The sequence below is a fragment of the Alexandromys fortis genome, unplaced genomic scaffold, assembly GCF_014885135.2.
Source record: "Alexandromys fortis isolate MF-2015 unplaced genomic scaffold, M_Fortis_MF-2015_v1.1 scaffold_180, whole genome shotgun sequence".
Classification (NCBI taxonomy): Eukaryota; Metazoa; Chordata; class Mammalia; order Rodentia; family Cricetidae; genus Alexandromys; species Alexandromys fortis.
The window spans coordinates 466,499-486,341 of record NW_026068143.1 but is presented as its reverse complement, the minus strand read 5'-3'; the positions used below and the strand labels follow the sequence as shown (position 1 = coordinate 486,341).

The 19,843-nt window shown below is 38.5% G+C and overlaps 1 protein-coding gene across 4 annotated transcripts in view; it reads right to left on the bottom strand.

The window, feature by feature from the left end:
• The window catches only part of Pls3 (plastin 3), a 110,503-nt gene that overhangs the window by 8,622 nt on the left and 82,038 nt on the right, over positions 1 to 19,843 (bottom strand). For all 4 annotated transcript variants that reach the window (XM_050126867.1, XM_050126866.1, XM_050126865.1 and 1 more), the window contains exons 3-10: positions 15,209 to 15,372; positions 8,062 to 8,191; positions 7,428 to 7,560; positions 5,141 to 5,222; positions 4,232 to 4,397; positions 2,995 to 3,137; positions 1,679 to 1,774; positions 146 to 341 (exon numbers count right to left, since the gene is read on the bottom strand). In XM_050126867.1, coding sequence (XP_049982824.1) covers positions 146 to 341; positions 1,679 to 1,774; positions 2,995 to 3,137; positions 4,232 to 4,397; positions 5,141 to 5,222; positions 7,428 to 7,560; positions 8,062 to 8,191; positions 15,209 to 15,372 — 1,110 coding nt within the window. The remainder of the gene's footprint in view (positions 1 to 145; positions 342 to 1,678; positions 1,775 to 2,994; positions 3,138 to 4,231; positions 4,398 to 5,140; positions 5,223 to 7,427; positions 7,561 to 8,061; positions 8,192 to 15,208; positions 15,373 to 19,843) is intronic.

Here is a 19,843-nt window from a genome sequence, read left to right as displayed (position 1 = left end):
ATTTGCAAATTTTATTTCTGTCACCATCTCTATCCGGCAGTTTCCAGTTCTCACTCAGCACTGAATTTGCTTTTAGCAGATTCTTGCAAAAGCCAAATGGACAAAGGAACTCGCACATTAGAGTTACAGAAAACTTTTACATTACCTTCTAGTAGAGTCCAGTCAATGTCCTGGTTTTCAGGCTTAGTAAGTGCTGGGTATTTATTAAAGAGGTTAGCTACAAAAGCTAAGTTCAGTTTGGGGTTTCCGCTGACAACATCAGCAGGGGTAACGAACTGTCTGCAACCCAATTTATCTGCTTGTTGAAGCATACTTTCCGCTCTCTTCAAGTCATCTGTTTCCTGTTTAAGCAAAAGAAGACATCTTTGAAAAGCCATCCGAAAATATATATAAATTGCCCCTATAATCATAGGCTGGGAAATGGATTGTACTTTCTTTCAGTTAACACATGGTACTTTTTATATAATCATTTGTAAATGTAAAACCAGGAGGCACAGGTTTTGTAGTACCTTTAATTTCCCCAAGATGGCGCCAGAACACATGTCTAAAGAATGAATAAAGCACTGACTTCACTGGGATTATTTCTCATGCCAAAATGCAGAGGGGGGGAAAAGGCTGTTACTCATTTTTTCAGCCATAATTCTTTGAAGATTCAATTTTAAATATGTGTAGTTTCATTAAAAACCTTTTTTTTTTTTTAAAAAAAAATCTCTTCCACCCCCATATGTCTGAACATGCAGAATTCCTGGATGCAGGTTGTTGTGAGCTACTTGAAGTGAGTGTTGCGAAGATCACTATGGTCTCACCAAGAGTGGCAAACACTCTTAACAGCTGAGCCATCTCTCCAGGCCCTTCCTTTTTACTTAAAGAAACATATCTGACCTTATGAGCTAAAAAAAAAAAAAAGAAACATATCTGAAAAAACAAGCAAGCATGGAGGTGGGAAGAGAGGTTTGTAGGGGCAGATTGAAAGAAATGGGCAATATTTTGTAAGAATTTAAAGCTAAAAAGATCAATTTAGCCCAGATTCTAGAGCCAGTGGCGAATCACGATGGCTATTCGGGCAAGACACAAAAGAATGTAGTAGGAAACATCAAATAGGGAGGGTTTGCTGGTGTGACGGCTCACCTTGACTATCAGCATGACTTAGAGTGACCTAGGAGACACACCTCTGAGCATGCCTGTAATCGTATTTCCAGAGAGGGCAGGATACCCCAAATAGTTCCCCATAATGAACAGACTGGCCTTTAACCCTATGCATGGTGAATAAACCAGAGTATATATTTTTCCATACTCGCTTTAAAAGTGTTACATCATTCACAAAATCCAGTACCACCATAATTATGGAACTCACAAATGATCTAAATAAATCAGGATACTTTGTCTCTTGTGAGTCACATGTACCACATCCTTTAAAAAAAAATTCTTAAAAGCATCAACACCACTATATGAAGGTACATAGATATTTTGAACAAAATTATTTGGGGGTGGCACTTGCATTTAATCCCAGCAGTCAGAGGCAGGTGGACCTCTATGAGTCTGCCAGTCTGCTCTACACAGCAAGTTCTAGGCCAGGTAGGGCTACATAGCAAGACCTTGTCTCAACAAAACCAAAGAAAACAAGAAACAGACAACACTAGTATAGGACTGTAGAATTTAAAAGAATACCCATACTTACATTGAAACCTGACATGTTGATATCTATCCGTGGTTCACCTTCCTTCTGTCCTTTTGGTGCAATTTGGTTGAGCAGATGGAAATAGGCTTTGGAGTCCTACAAAAGAGTTGAAGATATCAGTGTGATCACGTGTGCAGAGAGGAACTGCATCTTACTGTCCTGTGGTGACAAGGACATTTGGATCACTTTTGTGTGTGTGTGTGTTTGTGTGAAAATAAATAGCATTCTTCTCTGTCTTCTTATTTGAGAGATCTTTACCAAGAAAAGTCCATCTGTCTTGAATTTGATTTTGTTAAAGCTTCCCAATGTATTGATGTCATCAACACCATAAAGCTAGTGCGTGTTTCTGTACCTTCACTGAATTACTGAAGTCAAGAAGCTTGACAGATAATACAAGCATAAAATAGAAGAGCAGAAATCCCGGAAGCATAGGGAAAGAGAAAATAAACACATTATATCACTACAAAGCACAATAAATATCAACCTCTAGAGACAACATCTGCCATGTTAATTATATATTTAATTAAAAGTAGAACTGAAGGTCTTAAAAGAGATACAAATATGGTTGGTAAAATAACATTTAACCTTTTAGGATCAGAATACATGTAGCAAAACAAATTCATTTCTCCCCCTCTCCCACTGAGCCAGGTACTGAGGTTAAGGCCTCACATGACCAACAAAGGCAGTAATTTTTTTTTTTTTTTGCTTTTCAAAAACATTAAAAAAAAAGAGATTTCCACTGAATGTGCACATTGGTATATGCCTGTATATATTCTTTAGGAAGATGCAGGAAAATTGCAAAATTTGAAGCCAGCCTGGCTGACACAATGAGCTGCAGCCCCACCAGGAATACAAAGTGAAATCATATCTGAAAGAAACCAAACTGGACTCAGTTCCTAGAGGGCTTGCCTGGCATGTGTAAAACCCCAGGTTTAATTCTGAATCCCTCACAAAACTGAGTATGGCAACTCATATCATCCTCAACTACATAGCTGATCTGAGGCCAGCCTGGGCTACAGAAGACCTTGCTTCAAACAACAAACACAAAACAAACAACAAAACCAAGAAAAATAGAATCATATAGCTATGGTGGCATGTGTCTGTATGGCAGCACTCAAGAAGTAGAAACAGAATTGTAGTAAATTTGAGGCCATCCTTGTCTACAACAGTGATGCCCAGTACAGCCTGTGCTACATAGCAAGAGTCTTTCTCAAAACACAAGAGGCAGCAAGGCTTGGTGACACCATATAATTTTTGCTTTGTTAAAATGGAATAAAACCTCCTGAGTCATTACAACTCCCTGAATGCTTAGTTACCTTGATGTCAGCACTGAAGTTGTTGATCTTTTGCCAGCCTGAGTTTTCCAGATGAAAGTTGGCCCATCTCAGCAGAAGCTCTTCTGGAGACAATTTCATAAGCTCCTCCAAAGTCTCACCATCTCGAAGCAAAGCCGCCAGAGCTTGTAGACATAAACCCTTGAGTCATTATGTGAAGTGCTAGTGGCCATGTTCTCCTCCCCCACCACCCCGCTTTCTCTCTCTCTCTGAGTTTTACTTTGAGAAAAACCCATGTCAGCCTAAATCTCATGATCTCCCTGCCCCAAACGCTGGGATTACAGACAGAGAGCAGCATACTTAGTTTCACACAGTCTTTTGACGCTTTGTTCGGTGGTAACATAGATGTAAGTTCTACTACAACTGATTTCTAGCTTTGAGACGCCCAGAATCTGTGCTGAGGAGATGGGCTCAATCAGCAAAGGAGCTTCTGTGAAAACACACAGGGGCCTGGAGTTCAATTGCTAGCACCTATGTGAAAAAGTCAAGTATGGCAGCCCAAGTCTGTACTCTTAGAACTGCAGAAATGGAAGCAGGGGCTCCTCTGGGGCTTGCTGCCCAGCAGTCTAGCCAAACTCGTGAGCTCCAGATTCAGTGATAGACCTTGTGCTGGGACTGGAGAGAGGACCTTGCTGGTAGATTGCTTGCTGTGTAAGAATGAGGACCAGAGCTTGGATTCCGCAACACTGGAGAAAGCTGGTGGCAGTGGTGTGCACCTGTAGTCTCACTGTTGGGGAGGTGGAGACAGAAGGATCCCTGGGGCTTGCTACTAAATTGGTAAGCTGGAGGTTCAGTGAAAGCTTTGTCTCAAAAACAACAGTGGAGAGTGCTTTAGGAAGGCACCCTATGTTGATTTCTGGCCTCCACTCACATATGCATACACACTTGTAAATCACATGTCCTCCTCCCCATAAACCCAAATACTCACATGTTCTCACCCCCATGACCCCCCCCACACACAGAAAAAAAGCCCTAGGTGGAGAGAGACTGAGGTAGACACCAAAGTCAATCTCTGCGTTGCTGCATCTTTATAGTAAAATCAAATGTGAACTGTCATGCATATGTTTGCAACAGCTAAAGAACAGAGGTGTAAGGGTTGTTTTCCTGAACAGCTGTGTTTGCTCTAGTTAACATGTGCTCACTTCAGCTAAATGCAAGAGAAAGAGAGAAAAAAAATCACTCATAAATATGTTTCAAAATAACAACTGGGTTCCATTACCTTCATTCCTGCTTAATTCAATGTCAGCGAACAAGCCAATCTTAATAATCTGCCAGAGCAGTCCCAAAACCAGATGAGGTTTCCCCGCCCGCAAATCTTCGGCACCAATGTTCACAACGTGACACCCAATGGCAGAAGCGGAGTTCAGTGCCAAGTTCAAGTTTTCCTGCAAGACAGCCAAATTATACACTTCTTGACCTTTCTTTCCCCACCCAATCTACTTTTGCCTTCACTGAAAATAACACTAAGAAATCAATACGAGGTATTAGTTCCATCCACCCCAACATTCACAGCAAACAGAATTCTGCATCAAAAAGCAAAGCAGCAAATCTCCGCCTTGTTTTTCTTATTTTTGTAGAATTCTACAGAAAGTGGACTTATATATATTTTTTGGTCGCCTTGAATCCTGCTGATTTTAACGTAAAAAGTCAAGTAACCAAAGTAAATCTATCCATGTGAGTAGTGTCACGTTTCTAAAATTGCCTAAATGTGAGTCCAGGAGCACATGGCACACAACCTGCACATCTCAAGGGACAGTCCTGCCCCAAGGAACATTGCTATACTAATCTACTACTCACTGGCTGGAAAACGAAAAATGCTCCACCCCTTCAGCATACGAGCTAAGTAATAGCTTACGTCATTTTGTTTATTTCGGCACCTATATCTTAACACAATAGGTAATAATAAAAGGAACATAGGGCTTTAAGTTCAATGAGGATCTGTGCCTCCGTGAACTTCAGCAAGTTCTCCAAGCCTTTCTGAGTCCCAGCTTGTTGTATAAAATATCCTGGATCATTCCCCACTCAGAGCTGCTCTTGAGTATTAAAGTAGAGCAGATAGAACACAGAAGACATGGCCTCTATTTCAAACCATGGTATCACGGAGGAGGACACAGGGAATGTGGCAGACCTGAATGATGAAGGGCGTAAGTTTCTTCTTGTTGATTGCTCTCTCATCAATTGTATCAGGAACTGAAAGGTTGATCATTTTGCTGAAATGAACAAACAAAAGTTGATCTACTTTTAGAGTCTCTAAAGTTAAGAAAAGTAGTTCACTTTTTAGAGTGCTTAACTAGCATCCATGAGGCCGTGGGTTTGATCCTCCAGAACCACATAATTGGGATATGGAGAAGCTTTGATTCCCAGCACTGGAGTATGGAAGCAGAAGAATCAGGAGTTCAAGGTCATGTGTAGACAACCTAGCAAGTTGGAGGCTAGCTTGACACACAGGAGATCCTGTCTCAAACAACAACAGTTTGTAAATCTTCACCATTGTTAAAGTTTATTATAAAATACCCCTCATTCAGTCTTAAAAATATAGTAGATTTGGAACTGAAGAGATAGTTAAGATTACTTACTACTCTTGCAGAGGTTTTCTTCCTAGCACCCACACTGCTCACAACTGCCTATAAGTGCAGATTCAGGGGATCCTATGCCCTATGCCCTCTTTTGACATCCACAGGTATCTTTGCGCTTTTCGTACACATAAAACCATGTAGGCACACACATAATAAAAATAATACAAAATGTAATAGATGACTTTCATCATGTTCACCACAAGAAACTACATGTGTCCAAAATGCATATTACATACATAATGACATACTGGGGCATCCTAGTTAGAATAAACATTTTATTCATATTTCATATACACATATGCATATACACACATACAGATATACAACTTGAATATAAATTTGCTTTTTGTTGTGCTAATGTTATTTTGTTGTTTCTCTTCTTTCTTTCTCTTTTTATTTTTTTTTCTTTTGAGACAGGACCTTGCTATATTTCCCTGGCTGTCCTGGAGCTCACTATGTAGTCCACCAGGCTGGCCTCAAACTCACAGACATCTCTCTGTTCCCACCTCCTGCGTGCTGGGATTACAGGCATATGCCACCACGCCCAATGTAGTGCCAAGTTTGGAAACCAAGGCCATGAACATATCAGGCATACACTGTGCCACTGAAGGCAATTTTATGTAGTACTTTGGGAGCACCTATGCTTTGACTATCATTTGTCACCTAAGGCCAGCTGTGGAGTGTTCCACTGTGGCATCATTATCAGAACTTGAAAAGTTTCCGATATTCCTGCAACTAACCTTTAACCCTTGCTCCTGTAAGTAAGCCTGATGAAACTCACTGGGTCACTAAAAAAAAAAATAAGATAAGAAAGTAGAAGGGGGTGAGATGGGAAGCAGAAGGGAATCAGTAGGATTGGGAGGGGGATAGGATAAGAAAGGACAATATTTAGGAATATGATCAAAATTGATTGCATATATACTATATGTATATGAAAAGTTCATAATGAAACCCAGTATCATGTATAATTAGCATATGCTAATAAAACATAACAAAAATAACACAAAAGTTTCAGATTTGGGTTTTTGCATTAGGGATGCTCAAATTGTATATGATACTATGAAGACCACAGTGGAAACTGAAATGTAAAGGGTTTGACTATCTACACTCCAGCCACAGGGTTACTGAGGGGGAGGGCTTGCACAGAAACCCAATATTTGGCCAGGCCATGGTGGTGCATGCCTTTAATTCCAGCAGAGGTAGGGGGCAGAGGCAGGCAGATCTCTGTGAGGCCAGCCTGATGAATAGAGCTAGTTCTAGGACAGCCAAGGCTATACAAAGAAACCCTGTCTTGAACAACCAGAAAGAAAAGAAAAGGAAACCCAAAATTTATTATGGAGCATATTTTAGATCACTGTGGAAAACTGTCTCTGAGACCAGGAGCAGTAACGGACAATGTTGATAATCTTACATCATTTTTGCCAAGATACTGCTGGCTCTGGGGCAGCCACAGGGACAAAAGCGTTATTTTTTTTTTTTTTCAGAATTAGGGCACTGAAGAATGAGAACTGAAAGCTAGCCTCTTTTTTCCCTTTGGAAGCCAAGGTATTTCAGAATAAATAGATACTGACATACTTAAGTTTGACAAAGTGGCAATGTCTTGTTTGTTCAGTGATGAGGAGAAATAGGAGGCTGAGAGTTCTATCTTATAAAGACGTCTCTACATTACAGCTGATTTTTATTTTTACAGACAGCTTTAGATATTGAATGAAAAAGACAAAACCTGGGTAATTGTCCTCTCTCCTTTCCGGACATCAAACAGGCAAGCATACATAACCAAATACATTCATTCTGTGGAGGTTATCTTTGGAAATCTGGAGACAAATTAGTGCATCTTACCAGAGCACAATTCCATCACCAACTGCTTTGAACAGGTCATCAGTATTTGGGTTCATAGGTATAACATGTCTGCAATCAGGATCATTTTCCAAAGCTTTGTTTATCCAGTTCACAAAAGCATATTTTTCTTCCTCTAAAATTACATTAAGTAACAATAAGTCAGTTCATACTGTTAATTAACTCTCTGTTAATCATTTGGCCCCCAAACCTACGACTGCTGTATAGTTCTGCTATCAAATACCACAAATATGTGGCCATACTCTTAGGACACTTGGAAGCAACACAGTGGCTATTAGGAATCAATTACAAAATTAGTGAGAACAAAAGAACAGGCTCAACAACCCTTAGGGAAGTTACAAAATATTCAGGGCTTTATCAAAATATTTTAAAATAAAAAAATATTAATATCACTGCATAACTCCATAATAATAAGGACTATCATTACATAGATTTCACTATGTATCTTAAAAGCTACAATTTTCTATCATGACTTTCTGGCAAATATCTGACCCAAGACCAATTATGCCATCAAGACTACTTAGAATATTTAATTAGAGAAACAAGTATTTTAGGGCAACATAGTATGTACCTGTTAAGTGCTGTACTGACTAAAGCACACCCATTCCATTATTACCTGAGTAAGAATGCTGTGTTCCTTCACTGGATAACTCTGAAGTTCCTCCCAGAGCACAGATTCCTTCTTTCCTGTTGATGGCTTTGCGGAAAGTTTTAGCAATATCACTGCTCTTTACCTCTTGGAAAATCTATCAATTAAAAGAGTTTCATTGATTCACAGTTTTCAAGGCAGCACAAGAATAAGCACATTGAAGTCCTTTTTACCTGTCTGTCACCTACAGCGTTCTCCACAGGCAGTGAGAAGGAAATTGGCTTGTTTGGGCAATGCTACAACACTGCCTCTAAAAATGAAGTGTCAGTTGCACACACTTGCCAAACACATTCAGTGCTGCATGCATTGAATCCACTTTAAGTTAAAAAAAAAAAAGTGTGGGTCAAAGGCACGAGTAAATCTGTTAATTTCCCACTGTGAAGCAAGGCTAGAGGGAAGCTGAAGAACTTCCCCTTCTTCAACCACAATTCTTAGCATTAGGACAAAGATTAATGAGTCAACCAAAAAATATTCTGTAGTATAATGTGGTAGCTCAGCAGTTCACTCAATGAAAAGCAACAGAATAATAAAAAAAAAATTGTTAGGTTGGTGGCATAGATGACTATCAAAGAAATAAAAAAATAAGTACAAAGTAGGCAGTGGTGTTGACAGCACAGAGTTCACTGCAATACTGTGGCAACTTGATTAAAATTCTGAAAAAAATAAATAAGGATGGAGACAATAAAGGCAGCACACAGTAGTGCACATTTGTATTCGGGAGGCAGAAGTAAGAGGATCTGTACAAGTTTGGGACAAGCTGGTTCTACAAAGGGAGTCCCAGGCTAGCCAGAATTACATAGAAAGACTTTGTATCAAGAAAGAGGAGGCCGGACGGTGACTGTGCACACTTTTAATCCCAGCACTTGGGAGTCAGAGGCCTGTGGATCTCAGTGAGTTCAAGGCCAGTCTGGTCTACCGAGAGTTCCAGGACAGTCAGAATTGTTACACAGAGAAACCCTGTCTCAAAAATCAATGAAAGAAAAGGAAGAGATTGGGAATAAGGGTGTAGACACTAAAAAAGGGCTGGTGTGAGCCGGGCGGTGGTGGCACACGCGTTTAATCCCAGTATTTGGGAGGCAAAAACAGGTGGATCTCTGTGAGTTCGAGGCCAGCCTGGTCTACAAGAGCTAGTTCCAGAACAGGCTCCAAAGAGAGAAACCCGACCTTGAAAAAAAGAAAGAAAGAGAGAGAGAGAGAGAGAGAGAGAGAGAGAGAGAGAGAGAAAGAAAGAAAGAAAGAAAGAAAGAAAGAAAGAAAGAAAGAAAGAAAGAAAGAAAGAAAGAAAGAGTGGTGTGAAGCAGAAGGATTGCAAGTTCATGGCCACCTTGGGCAACACAACGAGATCTTGTCTAAAAATAAAAATGAAATTAGCCTGGCAAAGGTTTGCACACTTTTAGTTCCAGCACTCAGAAGGCAGAGGCAGGTGGATCTCTGTGAGTTCAAGGCCAGCCTGTTCTACAGTGAGTTCTAGGATGATCAGGGCTACACAGAGAAAATCTTGTCTTGAAAAAAACAGAACCAAAGCCAAGAAAAGGTGAAACTAGAACTGAGAAGACGGGTCAGAGCACTTGCCCTGCACACACAAGTCTTGGAGTTTTGTCCCAGTTATGTGAAGAAAAGTAGAAAGAGAAGGAGGTGGAGGAGGAGAAGAAGAAAGAAGAAGGAGAAGAAGAAAAAAAAGACACATATAAAAGGCTTTTTATTAGTTGTCCTTTTAAGACATTTGAGTATGGCTCCTCTTCTCATCAAAGAATCTGGATAAGAAGGTAACTTTTAAGTTCGAATTGCATAAAAACAAGTTAGAAGAATGCAAGTTTCATATCCTGGTTTAATAATGTGAATGAATGAGCATTCTTAAAAAATCTGTCTCTATACTTTGGAAATTCTTGAATTTGCCTCACCCCAAATCTTTCTTCTGTTTGCCAATGTGCATGCCAAAATTCATCTCTGTCAACTAGGGACAAGTCTGGCAACTTTCTACATGGGAGGAATACGTGCGTGGAAGTCTCAGGACAGCTCTGAGGAGTTAGTTCTTGCCTTCCACCTTTACATGCATTCTGAGAGATCAAATTCAGGTCAGCAGGCTGGCTAAGCAAGGGCTTTGCCCATTAAGCCATCTCTCAGGCTCACAAAACTTTCTCTAAATGCCTTTAGAACTTCACTTTATGTGGAACAACGCAACAAAAATTGCTGAACAAAGTATAACATATGTCAAAGGCTTTTAGTGTTGCTGCCTCTCATTCTCCTCCCTAGGGGAGGTCACCTCTAGCTGAGGGTCACACTGTGCGGCAGTTCAGATGGGAACAACGTGCAATACTAGCCCAGCTTTAGGCAAGACACTTTAAGAATTAAGCCTTTCTAAGAGATGTCCTTTTTGTAATTAGTCTACTTAAAGAAAGGGACGTTTTTGCTGTTTGTTTGATTAGACTGCCTCTGCCTCCCAAGTGCTAGAATTAGAGGCATGAACCACAAAGAAAAAAGGGATTCTTGACTGAATCCATGTTTTCCACTGAGTTATATTCCTAATTCTATGTTCCAAATATTTCTAAACAGATTATGTCAGCCAACCTCAATTTGGTTCCATAACATTTTAGCCTGTCTCTTAGAATAAAACCTTTAAAAAAAATAAGAGAATTGAAAATACATTCATCAGATTGGTTCACCAGATGAAAAATCTGCCTTTTCTTTTCTACTTCAGTGAAGACATTGCTGAATCAGATTTTACAGGAATCTCAGAAATCAGCCAGCACAAGACTGTACTAGTCTTTTCAATGAATCTTTTCAAGGCTGAGTTGTGATCCTAACGGGCTCATTGTGTTCCTTCTTCTGGAAACTGTTGCAGGCCTCAAGTTGGAAAAAACATTACTGTTATTATTATTATTTATTATTTATTATTATTATTATTATTTACATTGGTGTTTCGCCATGTGTGTTGGGTCTCCGGAATTGGAATTAAAGACAGTTGTGAGCTGTCATGTGGGTACCGGGAATTGAACCCAGGTCCTCTGGAAGAGCAGTCAGTGTTTGTGATCATTGAGCCATCTCTCCATCCCCCTACTTTGCTTTGTAATAGGGGAAATATCAGAGGATGAGGAGGCCTGGAGCCCCACAATTGCCGCAAAGTTTGAGTTCAAAAGAATCATTGAGCCCCTGAGGTTTGCCAAGCCTGGGTAACTTGGTGAGACCCTGGCTCAAAAGATTCAATCAATAAAAATAGAAATAATTATTTCAACCACTAACAGTTATGGAACATTTATTCGATGCCTAGCATTGTTCTAAGTACTTTGATGGTTTTAAATGATTTTCCTGTAGGTCACTTCTATTAGTAAAAGATTAAAGATTTATTACCATTATGTAAAAGCAAGTTTCTCATTGTAAAAACAAAAAATTAACACAATCATTTCTGTTTAAACATATATTGGCCTATCAGTCTTTCACAACTGAAGAAAACAATTGTGTTAGTTTATATCTATAAAAACCTAGTGTTCTGGATACATGGCTCAGTGGTACAGCATTTACCTAGCATGTGCAAGGCCCAGAATTTAATCCATAACACAAGAAAATTAAAGATAGGAAAATAGCAAAAAAATCCAATAGCACAGCATGGTAGCACTTGCCTTTAATTCCAGAACAGGAGAGGGAGGTAGAGGCAAGCAGATCTCTGAGTTCAAGGTTAGCCTGGTCTAAGGAGTGAGTTCTAGGACAGTCAAGGCTACACAAAAAAATCCCTTAAAATCTAAACATGTAAACAAACGATAACTTCAGCTTTTAATACTTAAAATGAAAACAAATAATTAATTACAGTTCTGCCTTTGAAGTTTGTATACAATATTTAGAGCCTTTTCTGTCATATATATATATATAATCTTGAAAATTAATAGAAACTAATTTTGTTTGTACTTAGTTTACAGTGAATACTCCTTTAAATTTGCATCCACATAAAACTTCCAAACCTAGCATGTGAGAATACATGTCTTTGTCTTCCAATATGCTAATAAATGACAAGAATTACAGTCTCCATCTCTTGGTGAGTTAAGCCATAGTCCAAATTCTGTGACAACTTGCAAGGTATCAAATCGGGGACAAAGCCCAGGAAAGTTCATTTCAATGTTCCCTTCTTTTTAAGCAGTCATGGCGGCAGCATTCTGAAAGGTTATGTGGGTTACTTTACCATCATAGTTCAAGTTTCAAAACACTACTGTTTCATGTGTATGAGTATTTTGCCTGCACGTATGTCCATGTACCACATATGTGCTTGATGTCCTTGGAGACCAAAAAAACAGCATCAGATCCCCTGGAACTGGAGTCAGAGATGTTTGTGAGCTGCCAGGCTGGTCCTGGCAATCCAATCTAGGACCTCTAGAAGAACAGTGTTGATGAGCCTTTTAGCTAGGGCACAACTCAAGTTTCTTGATTAGCAGGGACTAACTAGAAAGGGCTACTCGTCCTCTGGACAATTCTTGCCAGCTCACTTTCTTTTTCACGACCCATACACGCTTGTTTTAAGTTGAAGCAGGGCAGATTGGTCATACTTTTAAGTCTAGCCCTCAAGGTCAAAGCAAGCAGACCTCTGAGTTTATATTAGCCAGGACAACTTAGTCTGTTCCAGGACAGTCAGGGCTACAGAGAAAGAGATCCTGTTTCAAACAAAAGTGAGTATAAATCCTTGTACTTCTAAAATATTACTTTGACCTAAAATGTTCTTGTTAATATTTTGTTCTAGAAAATTCCTACTGTTGCCCAAATTATTTTAAAGAACATACTAAGACAACTTCACCTTATTGGTTAAAAGACACTAAAAATGTGTGGATAGTGCAATGGTTCAAAATACACAAAACTGAACATTTTCCCAACATTATTTTTTTGTAGACATGTTGATAATTTTGTCCTCAACAATCCCAGTTAGACCACAAATCCTAATAACTTAGGCTGCTTCTTTCTAGCAGATACAAAGATTCTCAGTGTAAGTTGTATCAAAAGCAACTGACCACACTTCCCTACTGCTCTGGCCTGCTTTAAATTCTCAGCGACCCATGCAAGTTACATACAGAGACATGCAAGTGCTCAAATCACAAATCATTTGTAACTTACTATTGAACATAGAATTCAATGCAAAAAACTTTGGCCAAAACTGGAGACAGAAATGACAAAAGGCAATCAGTTTCTCAAAAGAAAATGGCAAGAAATTTTAATGATAATGATGACATGAGGCTATAGTTTTCATACAACAGCAACCTTCCCTCCCCCACCTCTGATGATTGATTACATAGTCTATTTGTTTCTGACCATATGGTGTGTTCTTTGAGTTAGTTCTAATCAGAGGGAACATATTTGAAATTCACTTGTCATAGTGAATCATGGTAACTCATGATAGCATATGTTCTAATAGCAGCTGTCTTGCTGCCAAGATAAAGTATAGAAAAGGAGGGTAGGCGTGTTGAATCTTGGTGCCAAATATTAAGTACAAATCACTAGTTTGCAGTAAATTGAAAAGAATGCCTAATAACATTTGGTCAAACTGAGACTTACAGTAATAACAAATACTCAGACCGTATGGTATGCTACTGTAACCTCAGCACTGGAGATGCTGAGGCAGGAAGGATCACAAATTAGATGTTAACATAGCCAAAGGTAGTCTTAGAAACCAAGTAAATCAACTGGGCAATGTTGGTACACGCCTTTAGTTCCAGCGATCGGGGAGGCAGAGGCAGACAGATAGCTGCGAGCTCAAGGCCAGCCGGGTCTACAAAGCAATTTCGACAGTCAGCACTGTTACAAAGAGAAACCTTGTTTTGAAAACCCAAAAAAAAAAAAAATAAAATAAAATAAACCAAGTAAATGAATAAATAAATAGTAATATTCATAAAGTTTTAGGGTAGGACAGTTACTGTAGTATATGACTTTCTTCCTCAGCTCTCTGGAGGCCAAGGCAGGATGACTATGATTTTATAGTTAGACTGTCTCAAAAACAAAACAAAACAAAATCTAACCAAAAGAAAAACATAAACATCTATGTTTCTTTTTTGAGACAGGGTCTCACTTTGCAACCTGGAATTTGCTATGTAGACCAAGCTGGCCTTGAACTCACAGAGGTCTACCTACCTCTGCTCTTAGGGCATTCTGTTTTAAATTAATTTTTCATGTTTTTAATACATGTATGTCTGTGACCCACTCATGAGCACTGCCTGAGGAAGACAGAAGAGGGTGTCAGATCCCGTGGAACTAGAATTACAAACAGTCTGAGCTGCCATGCCTGTGCTGGGAGTTGAACTTAGGTCCTCTGGAAAAGCAGTCAATACTCTTAACTGTTGAGCCATTCTCCATCCCCTTAAGGACGTTCTTATCTGAGAGAAGAAGCAACAGCTCTTTAAAGACATTTACAATAACTTTTTAATAAATCTAGACTGAAAATCTGTAAGTCAATAAAATCTAGACTGTAATTGCTGGCAGCTAAAATAGTTAGATCTTGATAAAGAACCGCGTGCCTGTCACACAGGCTGAGCTAAATGCTTACAGGGGAGAACTGTTATGCAATCAGCCAAGAACCTTGAATATTTGATGACACTAGACAAGAAAACAAAAATTGTAAGTGCCTCTTCCAAGAGACTGAAGGAATATGCTTCTAGCTGTTAATTATCACGGTGCTCACCCTGGAGAAAATGGTACAGTTAAATACTACTAGTACAGGGCTTAGGAAACACCTTTTAATCAGAAAGTTCAGCTTAGGAAACTTCTAAGACTGAGTCATATGATGTCATTAATCTTGTGAAGCACTCTGCTCTCTACAGGGGAGAGAAAGAATGCTTCAAAAATGTCACTTAGCACCTTGAAAGATGCCCTCTAATGACGTTCCTGAAGGAGATTTTGTGTCCACTGTGAGCATTGTGCTATAGCTTTGTTTCTGTCAATGTATCTTCCTTGATGTTTTGTTACGTATTCGGGTGGCTGTAAGAATTAAACTGAGTAAGCAGAATGACAAAAAATGTTACTCGGTACCAGAGTATTAACATGATGTATTTAACTATTCAATATAATAGTATTTACATTTTAAAATACCCACTAGACAATGGAGCAACAATGACTTCTAATAATCACAGATTTTTCCCATACTTACATAAACAAATTCATTAAAACTTATCTTCCCATCTTTGTTTCTGTCACCATCCAGCATGAGTTTTTGAATAATTTCTCTCACTTTATATCCCGGCAATGGCATATTAGCTTCCTTGAAAAGTTCATGAAGTTCATAGTCACAAATGTATCCGTTGCTGTTGAGATCTTTGTAGAAAGAAAGAAAAAAGAGCCAAAGAAACAAAAAAAGATAGAACAAAAAAAGATTAGAAATAAATTTTTGAGATTATTATATCAAAAAGAATATTATCACTTCACAAGCTTGCCTAATTGCAATCTTTTTTCATCATTTGGAATATAAGGATGTTTGGAAGGGAAATGTCTATTTTAACTAAAGAGCAATGCTTTGTTTATATCATGTTTATATCATGAATCTTGCATTTTAATTAATGTGTACACAGCTTTACCTAAAAATAGCATTCCTGATTATAAGAAAATATAGTTTCTGGTTAATAAACTCTTATTAAATCACAGAACCAAGAGGAGTCTTAAAACAATAATTTATATACCAACATAGCTTTGTTATGGCATAGCATAATTTCTACTGTACCTACACAGGAGTTTTATTCTCATTTTTTTTTTATTTTTGCAAAAGAGGTTTTATGACATAGCACTGATTCTGTCTCAAAACACATCTGATATGAAGCAACTGCTTTCAGGGTCAAGTTTTTTTAGTTCATGTAAACAAGTGTTAATCTAAGACAATAGAGAGTTCACAGAATAAATTCAGTACTGAGTAAAGCAGATTTTTAAAATGTCTCTATAAATGCCATTTTTATTTTGCGGCTATTGCAGTTTTAATAGGATATGCAAAACACTGATAAACGAATCATGCTTATTCAAAACCATGAAAAAATGAATGCAAAACCACCAACGGATGATTACAAGATGGCTTTTTGAAAAAGATAACATAGGTATGCATGTATGTATGATATATGTAAATAACTTTTCACTTTCACCAGAAATAGAAAATAGGTAAATTGAAATCTAAAGAAAGAAACAATCTACAAATAGCCCAAAATGACCATGCCATGCCACTATTTATGGAAATGTTTCATGACCAGGGAATTTACTTAAAAATTCTGCCAAGGCACGATGAAGTGGTGCACACTTTTAATCCCAGTACTCTGGAGGCAAGGCGGACAGATTTCTGTGAGTTCAGGGCCAGCTTGGTCTACATAATGGGTTCTAGGATAGCCAGGGCTACAGCCCTGTCTCAAAAACAACAAGGATAACAAAGGCCATGCCAAGTATTGTTCTTGGAACCAAAGATGCCACAGAATGTCTTGCACTTTTGGATCTCACATTCTAACCAGACTGCATACACTGAGCAGCAAGTGTCACTGTAAGACACAGCATAATATAACAATGCAGATATAACTTAGATAAAGAAAATTAGAAGCAGTCAAGAGGATTAGACTAGCAGGTATTCATTCTCCTGCCTGCAGTGGAGAAATTCAGAAATATCTAGCCAATTTTGCATAGCTTGTGAGACAGGGTCTTACAATGGTGTCCTGGCTAGACTAAAATTTGCAGTAGTGATCTTTCTGCCTCAGTCTTGTACGAGATGGAATTACAGTCATGTACCCCAACATCCAGCTCAGGTTGGAAGGCATTCCTGATTGCCATATCTGAATGGGGAGAAGAGGCACCTGGCACCCAGTGAGTAAAGTCTAAGGATACCATGAAATCTCCCACAGCACATAGGACACCCTTGCTCCACTAGGTAACACAGAATTCTGCAGCTCAAAACATAAACAGCACTGAAGTTGAGTGACTCTGCATTATAATGACTTTGTGAAGGCTGTTGTTTAGACAGAATGGTTACGGAAGGCCTTTGTACTGAGGTTCTATTTGAATACAGACTTGTATGAGGCAAAAGCAGACATCTGGAGTTAAGAGAGTTCAAGTAGAGGAAAGAGCCACCACAGTGTGTAATGCAGATGTGCATGTGGTGTGCTCTGGGAACAGGGGAGATCTAGCATGCCTCCAGCAAAGTGAACAAAGAAGAAACAGGGAGGGTCATTCAGTGGGTTATACACATTCTTCTAGATTGCAGAACATATTAACTAAAATATTAACTATTTTATGTCTGTACTTTAGTTTGGAGGTTTGTGTTTGAGTCAAGGTTGTAGTTAGTTTTGGCTAGCCTTGTACTACAGTGTTTCTCTTTCCTCTGACTCCCCAGGTAATGGGAGGTATATGCCACCACACCTTGCAAAAAAACATTAACTATCTTATCTAAGACTACTTCACCAATCATTTGATGGCTGATGAGTATTTTTGTCTTTTTGGTTGGTAACTGGGTGCTAAACCAGGGCTACATGCTAGGCAAGCGCTTTGCCACTCTCAAAAGTAGTACACTTAGTCCAAAACCTCTTGAAATTCTGTTTAGTTGTAATACAGTATATCTTTACATTCCTATTGATTTTTGCATTGGTAAAAATTGACCCAAAACTTCATGCATGCCAAGTACAATTTACAACTGGATCCCAAACTCTAGTATCAAATGCTATTAAATATTGATTACAATTTTTTTTTTACTTATTTCTACACTTGAAAGACTATTTTCTCTGTGTTTATGTGTATATGTGGTCATGCATACCATGGCAGAGAGGTCAGAATAACTTGAGGGAGTGGCATCTCTCTTAGCACCAGGTGGGTTCTGGGGATTAAATTCAGGTCATTGGCTTGGCAACAAGTGCCTATACCTGACGAGCCACCTCACTGCCCCTTATTTAACTGTATTAACATTAGTTTGTGTATATGGTAATGAGGAGTGAATTTTGGGACTTATTGCTTGCTACATAAGCACTTGCTTCACTGAGTTATTGACATACCCAATGTCACCTTTTCGTTTGTCTGTTCCGAGACAGAATCTCAGTTACCCAGGCCAGCTTTGAACTTACACCATAGCCCAAGTAGTCTTTGAGCTTATGATCCACTTTCTGCATGCAGCCCTCCAAAGGAGTTGATACCACAGGCCTTCACAATGGTCCAAGAAACATTTAAAAATCTATTGGAAGGCCAGGGATGTAGATTAATTTGTAGAGTATCTGCCTACCATGCATAAAGTCCTGGGTCCAGTCCTTGCCATTATATAAACCTGGGTATGGTGATGCACGCCTGTAATTTCAGCACAAGATCATCCTAGGCTACACAGAGAGTTTGAGACCAGCCTTGGCTGTATAAATTCGTACCTCAAAAAGAAGTCTACCAGCAAAAATACCTGTATTTTTAAAGCACTCAATATTTGTGCAATCATTTATATTTCTTTCAAGGTAAAACAATTTCGTTTTTGTTTTCTCTTGCTAAAATCTTTATAATGTTTAAAAATTCAACATAAAAACTAGTAGGTTTCTTTATGGCATTTGCATGCACAATATTCATTATGCTTTGTTCTAATTAATTCCCCTTCTCCTTTTGGGTGGTTCTCTCCTCCCTGAAAATAATACTGGCACTTGGTAAAATAATTTATTTATGGCCAATTTTCACATTCTTTGTATTGAATTTAAAAGTGTCAAGCACTGAACTAACTCTTTGCTTGTACATATGAACTACTTATATACAGAAATGAAACCAGGAACATGTACAGTTTCTAAAGAGAACAAAGCAATTTGAATGGGACTGTGGAAGAATTTGTGTAACTGTGGTATATGAATATACTGGATTTAGATGTGTCTGCTCCTGAGCATATATTTATCTGATTCTCCTACTTCCTTGATAAAGTTAATATGGGGCTCAGTACTATGGACTACATTAGACATAATGAAAAGTACATTGCATAGTTGAAGGACAATAATTTAATATAATAATTATATAATATAGGATCTAACCAGAACTTGACCACTAATTTGAGTATCATCTCTCCAGGTTTTAGTGTTTGCCTGTGTTTTATTCAGTCTTTCAGATTGCATTTGTATAAGTCATACACCAGATCGGAATACATGGGAATTCACCATGCTGACTGAGAATACATTTTTGAAGCCAGAAGTAGAAAAATAATGCTTATTAAATACAAACATAGCTGCTAACCATATACTACTTACTACTTCTCATGACCTAAATACAATATTCTTACCTTGGCAACTCTTCCTTAAGAAATCCACACCCATGTTCTTGGGTGTGTCTTACTTTCTCACAAGTGCCTCTCTTTTTCTTAACTCTTTCATTTAAAACTTTACGTTCAAATATTGGTCCTTTTCTTTCCTTTTCATGAATTGTTTTCTATTTTCATTGCTGGAAATGGAACCCAGCACCTTGCACATACCGGGCAAGTGCTTTGTCACTAAGCTATATTTCTGGTTCATGTGTGTGTGTGTTTAGAGATGAGGTCTGTGAACACAGTCCAAGATAACCTTGAATTCATGAGCCTTTGGCCTCCGCAGTGCAGGAATTATAGGGGTTATAATAGTATGTCACCATACCAAGCCATCTACTCATTCACTTATTTATATATTGTGAGGCAAAGTTGGAATTTTTTTCTTCGCTTTCCTTTTCTTTCTTTCTTTCTTTCTTTCTTTCTTTCTTTCTTTCTTTCTTTCTTCCTTTTTTTCTTTCTTTTTTTCTTTTCTTTTCTTTTCTTTTCTTTTCTTTTTTTTTTTTTTTGAGACAGGGT